The 11,656-nt window shown below is 51.0% G+C and overlaps 1 protein-coding gene across 1 annotated transcript; it reads left to right on the forward strand.

Moving 5' to 3' along the window:
- Positions 1-550: 550 nt before the first annotated feature.
- On the forward strand, positions 551-10,562 carry VRTN (vertebrae development associated). Its single transcript, XM_012438046.2, has 2 exons — positions 551-717; positions 7,361-10,562. The coding sequence occupies exon 2, from the start codon at positions 7,362-7,364 to the stop codon at positions 9,462-9,464; it is 2,103 nt and encodes a 700-aa protein (XP_012293469.2). The 5' UTR covers positions 551-717; position 7,361; the 3' UTR covers positions 9,465-10,562.
- Positions 10,563-11,656: the final 1,094 nt, after the last annotated feature.

Genomic DNA, 11,656 nt, shown 5'->3' on the forward strand with positions numbered 1-11,656 from the left:
ATGCAGCCTTTAGAGCAAGTGGGGCCTTCCTGGATGGGAAGGGCGCCTGCACCATGATGGGGTGGTGGGTAGCTCTCCAGCCTGCCTGGTTCTCCCTGTCTTCCAGGACCACGGTTGGTGTGAGCTGACTCATGAAGAGATGCATTTTGAGGGTTCGGAGCGCCTCAAGGTATTTCTCTAAGCAATCATCCATAACTAGTTTCTGGGCCCCAGCCTTGCTCTCATCACCTCCCCCGAAAGCCTGGCCACAGACTTTCTTCCCCTCGGTCTTTCAATCCAAACCTTCTCCTCCCCTTCCTTCCCCTCCCCCCCAAACTCTTTAGAAATCTTTCAACTTTCTTTCAAGTTTTCTCTGGGCAGTTTGGGGTCTGTTTCAGAGCTGCGTCAGGGCGCTTTAACACCCCCAGCTGGGGAGAGTGGATGACAATAGCTGCTATCGCTTTACCATTGGAAGTGACCCCCGAATTTGCACTTCTTTCATCTTGGTACAGAGCACTTGAGGGTGGGCGATTTCCTGGGGGGAGTGGCTTAAGCCGCTTCCCCACCGGCCAGTTGGCTGTAGACGGTCCATGCTCAATGGTCCTCTACAGATATGAAACGGGTTCTGGAGTGAGACGAGCTCAGCTGGGGACGCTGCCCCACAGGGTGACTTAAATGTCCCAGGCTGGAAGGTGGAGCGAGAAGTGGATGCCCCCAGGGCTCTGGGTCACCCTCCAGGTCAGTAAACCAGTGAGTTTCCTCGAAACTAGGAAGGGTGGGGGTACCCCGTATAGCTTGGAGGCTCTAGCGGGGTCAGGGATGACCTCGGGATCCTACTGGGCCCAGGTCAAGGAGTGACCCCGTGAAGATGCTGTGTGGTGTGTGTGTGTATGTAGAGGGAGAGGACGCATTGTTTCAAGTTCTCTTTCTCCCCACCCCCACCTCCACCTCCAGCCTGTCCCCACCCCCACCCGTCTGCCTATCTCCCTTCCCCACCCTACACAATGATCTGGCCTCGGTCCCTCCCCAGGTTCCCGGAGCTTCTCAGGTTGGATCCCTCGTCCTTGCAGTCCCGGACCTGCCAGCTCCCTCTTTTGCCACACAGTGCCTCCTGGCACCCCAAGGGGCAACTAGGAGCCTGTGCTGCTTCCCTGTGTGGGCTGCACTCTCCCTCCCTTCCAAACACGTGGTCCAGTAGAGCAACTGAACTGGGCTGGATTGACTTGGTGGCCTCAGGCCGACCCTTGTGACCTAAGGTGCAGCCACTACCCTTGGTGGTGGGAATTTCCTTGGGAAGCCGCAGCCCAAAGGCTTGGCTGCCACCAGCCAACCCTGGCAGCTGCCCTTGCCCGGCTGGGCCTCTAGGCCACCGGGGAGGGAGCCAAGATGGCTGGCGCTCCCTTAAGCCCTAGCAGGGCTCAGGCTGTGCAGTCAGGCTGGTGTGGCCCGGGGCAGGGAGGGAAGGGCAGAGAGGCATGGAGCGAGGCCGGGTGAGGAGTCAGCCATCCAGGGGAGAATCAAACCCAGAGCCTTACTGCGGGCTGAGACCTGTGTGGCCCATGTGCGGGTTGACTATAGAGAACACAGTGCCTGCTTTGGGAGGGAGAGGAAGAAAAGAGAGGGGTGAAAACATGGGATCCATGGTAAGCTAGAGCCCAGGATGAGGCTGGTGGGGAAGGAGTTTGTTCTGAAGACCAGGCCAGCATCATAAGAGCAGATCTCTTGCCCTCCCATCCCTTGGCCTACCCAAAGCCCTGACTCACTGCTAAAATGCAGGGGACAAGATGCCAGAGCTGGGTTCTGAGACCCCATCTGCTTGAAATAAAGAATAGGAGAGCGGGGAGGCTGACCTTGGTGAAGGCGAGGCTGTGACTGCCTTGCAGGGTAGCCTGTGGCCATTCATTCATTCCTTGGCTCCAGAGACTTTCCTGGTGCTAAGATCCTGGCTGGATGCATTTACCCTCTCCCTTCCAATCTCAAGCAAGAGGAGAGAAGCGCCTGTGCAATCCGAGGGCGCCTTGCCGCCTTGGTTTCATACCTCTTCAGATCGCTTCCGAGAGTTGTGGGGGCCAGGGCCGGCCAGCTGGGCAAAGTCCATAGATTAGCTATCACTTTTTGCACCTCCTTCCCTGAATGCACCTGGCAGCCGGCCTGTCTGCTTTGCATTGCACTTCTAGGAAGAGAGCCATTACCAAAAAGACTGTTGCACCTGAACCCCATCGTCAATCGTCTACTTAAGAGTGATAGGCTTCCCCGTGCAGCCCTGGCCCTTTCCGCACGGCCCTGTTCTCCAGCGGGCCAATCCATCCGGGTTGGGGGTGAGTGTGGAGCTGCTTTTTCTTAAGCTTTTGTGGAAGCCAGAAGCGGGTATCACCTCCTTGTACCTCCTACCTCTTTGGGGAAGAGGCAGGAATGAGATTGGGTGGAGTCGGGTGGAACTGGAACTGGGACTGGGAAGGGTAGCTAGGGTGGGATGAGTAGGGTGGGGACGGGTGGGGACTATGCAAGAGGAAGTGTGGCGTATCTAGATGTTGTGTTGGGAGCTATCTGGACACTGCTCCATGAATTCAGGCAAGTCGACTTTACCTTTCTGAACCTCAATTTCCTTATCTGTAAAATGGCCAAGTTTATCTCAAAGTCCCCAAATCCGTGTGTTTCTGGATCCATCGGATGATGAGAATTTTGGGTGATGGAATTATAGCGGTTAGAAGGGCAGTTTGAGAGTGAATCTGCTTAGACTTTGCAGTTTTTAAAAGCTGTGTGGTCTTGAGAATGTTGCTTAATTTAAACCCCGAGCCTCCAGGTGTGAACTAGGACTAGGGATCCTGTAGATAGCATAGGTGTGATGGAATCGTAGTTCACATGGAGGGAAGGTGAGAATCACATATAAACAAAATTACCTCCGAAAAGCTTGAAATCCAAATGCTTAAGGGTGAAAAGCTGGCAGATACTTGTTAACACTTGGGAGAACCTCATGCTTCGCTCAGGAAATTGGCTGATTATGTGTAAGGGTATGAAAAATCATCCACACATCTTTAATTTATTGTTCCCTCTTGTTTTTCCTGAGATTTGGTTGAATTACCTAGTTAAATGCACATAGGAAGCAGTCAGTAAATGGTGGCTATTTTCCTAATTTTGTTTACAAAGTAGCTAGCAGAGCACTCATTTGTATGCAGCTGTAAAATAGCATTATTCAACAAGTAACATCATGCAAGAAAAACACAAACCCAACGTCTTGCTTGTTGACATGACTGTCTGCCAAAATGAAAAAGCTCGTCTTTGTGTACACAGTTTGTTCTTCAGGGTTCATTTTTAATTTTATTTCTTTCAAGGCTCTGTATGCTCTGACGGGTTCATTTTTGGAAAATTGTATAATGTAAGTGCTCTGTTTACTAAGGACTGATACGGTTTATCTCCTGAACCCAAAGAAAAGTAATAGTTTTCTTTTTACAGTAAATATAAAAGGCATAAAAGTTGACAGATTAATAAAAGCCAACTTCTAGAGTTAAATAATATGGTACAAATAGAAATATGGTGAGAGATTATACCAGATTTATTATAATATACACATTTTAAAGATATCTACAGTGTAGAAATTTTATCCAAAGGTGATTCTGATTACCAATTTAAATTTTTTTCATTTTTATTTTATCTTTTTTGGAGTGCAGTGGTGTAATCTCAGCCCTCTGAGGCTCAGGCTATCTTCCCGCCTCAGCCTTCTGAGTAGCTGGGACTACAGGCACGTGCTACTATGCCAGGCTAATTCTCCTCCACCCCCACAGAGATGGGGTTATGTTATGTTGCCCAGGCTGGTCTCGTACTCCTGGGGCTCAAGCTCTCCACCCACCTCAGCTTCCTAAAGTTCTGGGATTACAGACGTGAGCCACCACGCCTGGCCTGATTCCCAATTTTTAAACGACTTTCCTTCTTTGATTATCAAGTAAAATTCTGGCAGGTGTTCCTTCAGTACTTTTACTTTTTTTTTTTTTTTTTCAATTTTACTAAGATACAATTTGCATTCACACATTTCTTTCAAATGTAGCTTTTTTTGGTTTTGTTTTTTTGGGGAGCAGTCTCCTCTGTTGCTCAGGCTGAGGTACAGTGGTGTGATCATAGCTCACTGCAACCTCGAACTGTGCTCAAATGATTTTCCCGCTTCAGCCTCCCAAACTGCTGGGATTACAGGTGTGTGCCACCATGCCTAGCCTTAAAAGTACAGTTTGATGAGCTGAAAAATGTATATACCCAAACACCATTTTTAAATCTAAGGCTTATCTAAAGTAATTTATTGAACTCTGAGAAGTTCAATCTGAGAACAAGATCTGAGAAACCAGAAAGGATAATGGTCTCTCTCCTAATTTAAAAACAGTGTCTATGAAGGAATACCACTTTGCTTTGTAACTGAATAAAAATATAACAGTAACGAAGATGCTTAGTTTTGTGTTAAAAGATGGTTAAGGGTTTAAACAGGAGATGAATCTCAGACCCTAAAGAGCATCTGGGGCCAGGCATGGTGGCTCTTGCCTGTAATCCCAGCACTTTGGGAGGCAAAGGTAGGTGGATCACCTGAAGTCAGGAGTTTGAAACCATAAGACTACCCTGGTGGATGTGGTGAAACCCCATCTCTACTAAAAATATAAAAATTTGCTGTGCGTGGTGGCATGTGCCTGCAGTTATAGTTACTTGGGAAGCTGAGGCAGGAGAATCACTTGAACCCTGGGGGCTGAGGTTGCAGTGAGCTGAGAATGCACCCTTGCACTCCAGCCTGGGTGATAGAGTGAGACTATGTCTCAAAAAAACAAACAAAACAAAAGCATTTGGTTTCAACTAGCTTGTATTGTGACCTTGGGCAAATTAGGCTAACTTCAGTTGCTTCAGTTTCCTCACCTGTAAGTTGGGGATAATGGTAGTACTTACCTTAGAGTATTAGTGTCAAGATTAGGACAGTGCATGGCAAATAGTAAATGCTCAGTAAATCGTAATTATTAGATCTTTGTGAAGTGAATAGCTAGTTGCTGCTCCTTTGAAAAGGCTGTCTTTAGGCCGGGCACGCCTGTAATCTTAGCACTTTGGGAGGCCGAGGTGGGTGGATCACCTGAGGTTAGGAGTTCAAGTCCAGCCTGGCCATAATGGTGAAACCCCATCTTTAAAAAACATAAATAAATAAATAAAAGAAAAGGCTGTCTTTGTTCTAGCGCAGCACTTCTCAAACTTTTTGGTTTCAAGACTCCTGTATGCTCTGAAGATCCTGAAAACCCTTTGTCCATATAGGTCATATCTACCAGTGTATATGGTATACAAAAAATTTTTTTTCTTTTTATTTCTTTTTTAAATTTTATATACTTTTCTATCTCCAATATGACAGTATTGTATACAAGATTAAAACTGATATATATATTTTTTAAGCCTGTTGTACAGTAACAAATAATCATTTTTATGAAAGGTGACATTTCCAGAACAAAAAAACCTTTCTTTCTTTCCTTTCTTTCTCACTCTGTTGCCTAGGCTGGAGTGCAGTGGTGAGATCTCGGCTCACTGCAACCTCCACCTCCTGGGTTCAAATGATTCTCCTGCCTCCTCCTGAGGAGCTGGGATTACAGGCGTGCACCACCACACCCAGCTAATTTTTTGTATTTTTAGTAGAGATGGGATTTCATCATGTTGCCCAGGCTGGTCTGGAACTCTTGACCTCAGGGGACCCACCTGCCTCGGTCTCCCAAAGTGCAGGGATTACAGGCATGAGCCATGTCGCCTGACCAGCCTATCTTCTTTTAAACCAGATTCTATAGAGATGTGGAAAATGTTAAATAATGCCCTAGAGCATATTATTCTACCTTTTTACATTTTCCCACATCTCCAGAGTATCTGGTTTAAAAGAAGATGCGTAGTTTCTCATATCTGTTTCTATGTTCAATTTGTTTTGGTGGAAGCATCTGAAGAAAATCTAACTTCATTGATATGTAGATGAAAAAGGAGTATTTTGATCACTTTTTCAGTGGATTTTTTTGATACTACACCAAAACTTGACAAGTAGTAGTTTCTCAAAGCTTAGTTATAATGTGGAATTTGAAACCGTATCCATGAAGTTTTTGTACCTTGTTATATTAAAATCCATGGGTCTCTCTTTTTTTTTTTTTTTTTTTTTTTTTTTTTGAGACAGAGTCTCACTCTGTCAACCAGGCTGGAGTGCAGTGGTGCCATCTCAGCTCACTGCAACCTCCACCTCCCGGGTTCAAGCAATTCTGTTGCCTCAGCTTCCCGAGTAGCTGGGATTACAGGCACATTCCACCACACCCAGCTAATTTTTGTATTTTTAGTAGAGACAGGGTTTCACCATGTTGGCCAGGCTGGTCACCATCTCCTGACTTCGTGATCTGCCTGCCTCAGCCTCCCAAAGTGCTGGGATTACAGGCGTGAGCCCTTGCACCCGATCTTTTTATATTTTGAATGATTCTTCTACAGTGCATGACTTTGTAACAGCACCCATTGGTTATTTGGGATGATCTCCACTCACTGCAGCCTCTGCCTCCCAGGTTCAAGTGATTCTTGTGCCTCAGCCTCCTACTCAGGAGCTACTCAGCTGAGATTACAGGAGTGTGTCATCACTCCTGGCTAACTTTTTTTTTTTGTATTTTTAGTAGTGATGGGGTTTCACCATGTTGGCCAGGCTAGTCTCGAACCTCCTGCCCGCCTCAGCCTCCCAAAGTGTTGGGATTTCAGGCAGGCATGAGCCACTGCACCTGGCCTCTTTTTTTTTTTTTTTTTTTTTTTTGGAGACATAGTCTCATTCCTGTCACCCAGGCTGGAGTGCAGTGGTGGCAGTCATTGCTCACTGCAGCCTCGGATCCCCAGGCTCAGATGACCCTCCTGCCTCAGCCTCCCAAAGTAGCCGGGACTATAGGCACATGCCACCATGCCCGGCCACCGCACCTGGCTAATTTTTGTATTTTTAGTAGAGACGGAGTTTTACCATGTTGGCCAGGCTGGTCTCAAACTCTTGACTTTAAGCGATCCGCCTGTCTCAGCCTCCCAAAGTGCTGGGATTACAGGTTTGAACCACCGTGCCCGGCTTATAAAGCAGATTTTAAAACACCATTCCCATTTGATAGAAAATGAACAGAAGCATAGAGAAGTTAAGTGACTTGCCCAAGGTGACCAAGCTTTTGTTGGAGCCAGGATTCAAAGCCAGGTTCCAGAGATCACATTTTTCCTCAGTACTGTTCAGTGATGAACCAATCCCATCTATTCTGGGAGGATAGGAGCAGATAGACATTACCTTTTGGGAGAAAGTGCAGGAGTGGGCAGGGCACTGTTGCCAGTTGTCACGTGGGCACTTTGAGCTGACTTCTGCCCTCTACCCCTCTATCCTTTGCCCTGGCAGGATGACTTCTCGGAACCAGCTGGTGCAGCGGGTGCTGCAGGAGCTGCAGGAGGCAGTGGAGTGCGAAGGCCTGGAGGGTCTGGTCGGTGCTGCCCTCGAGGCCAAGCAGGTCCTGTCTTCCTTCACTCTCCCCACCTGCCGGGAGGCAGGCCCTGGCCCCCAGGTGCTGGAAGTGGACTCGGTGGCCCTGAGCCTGTATCCGGACGATGCTCCCCGGAACATGCTGCCGCTGGTGTGCAAGGGCGAGGGCAGCCTGCTATTCGAGGCGGCCAGCATGCTGCTGTGGGGTGACGCGGGCCTGAGTCTGGAGCTGCGCGCCCGCACGGTGGTGGAGATGCTGCTGCACAGACACTACTACCTCCAGGGCATGATCGACTCCAAAGTCATGCTGCAGGCCGTGCGCTACTCCCTGTGCTCCGAGGAGTCCCCTGAGATGACCAGCCTGCCCCCCGCCACGCTGGAGGCCATCTTCGATGCTGACGTTAAGGCCTCCTGCTTTCCGAGCAGCTTCTCCAACGTGTGGCACTTGTACGCTCTCGCGTCTGTCCTCCAGCGCAACATCTACTCCATCTACCCCATGCGCAACCTCAAGATCCGGCCCTACTTCAACCGCGTCATCCGGCCCCGGCGCTGTGACCACGTGCCCTCCACGCTGCACATCATGTGGGCCGGCCAGCCGCTCACCAGCCACTTCTTCCGCCACCACTACTTTGCCCCGGTGGTGGGGCTGGAAGAGGTGGAGGCAGAAGGTGCTCCTGGCGTGGCCCCAGCTCTTCCAGCCCTGGCTCCTCTGCCATCGCCGGCCGAGACCCTGGAGCTTCTCAACCGTGAACCTGGCCTCAGCTACTCTCACCTCTGTGAGCGCTACAGCGTCACCAAGAGCACCTTCTACCGCTGGCGGCGGCAGTCGCAGGAGCACCGGCAGAAGGTGGCTGCCCGCTTCTCCGCCAAGCACTTCCTACAGGACAGCTTCCACCGTGGGGGCGTTGTGCCGCTCCAGCAGTTCCTCCAGCGGTTCCCCGAGATCTCCCGCTCCACTTACTATGCCTGGAAGCATGAGCTGCTGGGCTCTGGCACCTGCTCGGCCCTGCCCTCAAGGGAGGTGCTGGCCGTGGAGGAGCTAGAGAAGCCGGAGGAGCAGGTGGCCGAGGAGCTGGAGTGCTCCGCGCTGGCGGTGTCCAGCCCTGGAGTGGTCTTAATGCAGCGGGCCAAGTTGTACCTGGAGCATTGCATCTCCCTGAACACGCTGGTGCCCTATCGCTGCTTCAAACGCAGGTTCCCGGGCATCTCACGGTCCACCTATTACAACTGGCGGCGAAAGGCCCTCCGGAGGAACCCCAGCTTCAAGCCAGCACCAGCCCTCTCAGCTGCTGGGACTCCCCAGCCAGCATCTGTTGGGGATGGGGCTGTAATCCCTTGGAAGGGTGAGGCAGAAGTGGGGGCAGGGAAAGCCATGGGTGAGGAGCCTCCCACCCCCAGGGAGCTCCTGCCACTAAGGATGCCCCTGTCCCGTTGGCAGAGGCGTCTGCGCAAGGCTGCCCGCAGGCAGGTGCTGAGTGGGCATCTCCCCTTCTGCCGCTTCCGCCTCCGCTACCCCAGCCTGTCACCTTCTGCCTTTTGGGTCTGGAAGAGCCTTGCCCGGGGTTGGCCCAGAGGCCTGTCCAAACTCCAGGTGCCAGCTCCCACCTTGGGCAAAGAAGGGCAGGAAGCTGAGGAGAAGCAGGAGAAAGAGGCTGGCAGGGATGTGACAGCTGTGATGGCCCCACCCATGGGGGCTGCTTCTGAAAATGCAGAGGGAGGGCCTTCCAGAGAGGGGGCCCCACAAGAGGGGGCCCTAGCCCAGGGCCAGCCCCACAGTGGGCCCCTGTCGAGCCAAGCTGTGGTGGCAGCAGCGAGTGGCAGGGATGGCCGGATGCTGGTGATGGACATGATTGCCACCACGAAGTTCAAAGCCCAGGCCAAGCTGTTCTTGCAGAAGCGCTTCCAGTCCAAGAGCTTCCCCTCCTACAAGGAGTTCAGCGCACTCTTTCCCTTCACTGCCCGCTCCACCTACTATATGTGGAAGCGAGCACTCTATGACGGCCTTACCCTGGTGGATGGCTGATAGGGAGGTACAAAAAGGGCTAGGGGGAAGGGGGACCGGTTTGGAGAGGGTCAGGGACCTGACCTGACCCCAGGTTTGACCAGGATGTCCTTTGCTCTGGGTCCCACAGTGTCTACTCTGAGTCCAAGGGCATATGTGTGTTATTTTCTGGCTCCAGGACAGAGAGAGTGCCAGAAATCGGCCATCTGGTCTCCAGTAGAAAGCTGTGGGACCAGAGATGTTCTGTTTGGTTGTTTGCTGGTCATATTTTTATTGTTATGATTTAGTTTTTGGTTTCATTTGAGTGGGTTGGCTGGCCCTCTTGCTGGAGTTGGAAGCTGTATCATGTCAGGGGGTTCGGGGTGGTTGGTTAGCTAGAGCTGCTTTCAGCTTTACCTGGGGACAAAAGGAGCATTATAGCATGGTCATTGGTCCCACTGGGCAGAAAGTGTATCTTCAGTTTCTTTTGGGGCTTGGCATCCTCTTTACTCAAATGTTTCCCAAAGGAACATTAAACTCAAATAAGGGGTCAGGTGTGGTGGCTTATGCCTGTAATCCTAGCACTTTGGGAGGCCAAGGCAGGAGGATCACTTGAGGCCCAGGAGTTTGAGATCAGCCTGGGCAATGTATCGAGACCCCATCTCTTAAAAAAAAAAGTAGAAAATTAAATGTGGAGCTGATCAGCAGCTTGTGCCTGGCATCTCCAAGGGAGAAGGTGCCAGGTTCAGCATGAGCAGCAGCAGGGATGTATAGGAAGAACCATGGCTGGCCTCTAAGGGATGGCGCTGAGGCACTGGAGATCACTGAGGGGCTGCCTGTCCACTGCAAGGAGTGTGGTACTGGTGGGGCAAAGCTGGGAGGAGATTCAGGCTCTGTTTGGGGGATATGGATGGCCCAGAGTCTCTGCTTGTGGGTGCTTGATCCACCTCTGGGAACCTGCAGTCCTCTGCCAGCCTGGCTGGCTGTTGGGGATTCCACCTTCTGCTGAGCCTCTCCTTGGAGCCTGAGCCCCATCTTCAATGAGGGATCACAAAGCAGCCAGGCAGGTGGGAGACTAAATTTGCTTCGTCCAAGAGTAAAGTTGGAAAACCGAAGAAATAAAGTGATGTGGTGCCCACAGTGCTTGGTGTCTGGTATTTGTTTTGCCAGGATGTGATGGCCCATTCCCATGCTCCTCTTTGATTTAAGGGGACAAGAATGACCTCTCTCTCTTGATGGGACACACTCCGGTCTAGGGCTTGGGGATGAAGAGAGTTATTCTGGGGACTGAATTGGATGTAGAAGTGACCTTGGGTGCTTTTCCAGCTGAGGGGTGGGGCTCTGGCTACCTGGAGAGGCCCTCCCCCCCATGGGAGAAACCTGGCATGCGAGATATCTGTTGGAGAAGGGGCTACTTCCACCACAGGTTGGCTTGACAGGGGCCCACTGTAGGGCTGGCTCTGGGCCATGGAGGCCAGGTGAGCACCTGGAGTCAATTCTGTGCCAGGGATTTTTTTTTTTTTTTTTTTTTTTTGAGACGGAGTTTTGCTCTTGTTACCCAGGCTGGAGTGCAATGGCACGATCTCGGCTCACTGCAACCTCCGCCTCCTGGGTTCAGGCAATTCTCCTGCCTCAGCCTTCTGAGTAGCTGGGATTACAGGCATGCGCCACCATGCCCAGCTAATTTTTTGTATTTTTAGTAGAGACGGGGTTTCACCATGTTGACCAGGATGGTCTCGATCTCTTGACCTCGTGATCCACCCACCTCGGCCTCCCAAAGTGCTGGGATTACAGGCGTGAGCCACCGCGCCTGGCCTTTTTTTTTGAGACAAAGTTTCACTCTTGTTGCCCAGGCTGGAGCACAGTGGCACAATCTCAGCTCACCTCAACATCCGCCTCACAGTTTCAAGCAATTCTCCTGCCTTGGCCTCCCAAGTAGCTGGGATTAATTTTGTATTTTTAGTAGAGATGGGGTTTCTCCATATTGGTCAGGCTGGTCTTGAACTCCCGACCTCAGGTGATCCACCCGCCTCAGCCTCCCAAAGTGCTGGGATTACAGGTGTGACCACCGTGCCTGGCCTTTGCCAGGGATTCTATTCAGCCCTTGCAATGTGCTCAGGCAGGTAGGCCCAGTCACAGATAAGGAGAGAGCCTTAGCTGTGTGGCTAATTAGCATGCTGCCTCTGTCTGGTGGGACAAGGGCGAGGGCACCTTGCTGTAATGGGAGCTTTAAG

Source organism: Aotus nancymaae, unplaced genomic scaffold (assembly GCF_030222135.1).
Source record: "Aotus nancymaae isolate 86718 unplaced genomic scaffold, 86718_ANA_hifiasm-v0.15.2.pri h1tg000011l, whole genome shotgun sequence".
NCBI classification, from domain to species: domain Eukaryota; kingdom Metazoa; phylum Chordata; class Mammalia; order Primates; family Aotidae; genus Aotus; species Aotus nancymaae.

Bases quoted from the DNA above. Each gene is read 5' to 3' on its own strand.
- VRTN (XM_012438046.2), top strand. From the start codon at position 7,362: ATGACTTCTCGGAACCAGCTGGTGCAGCGGGTGCTGCAGGAGCTGCAG.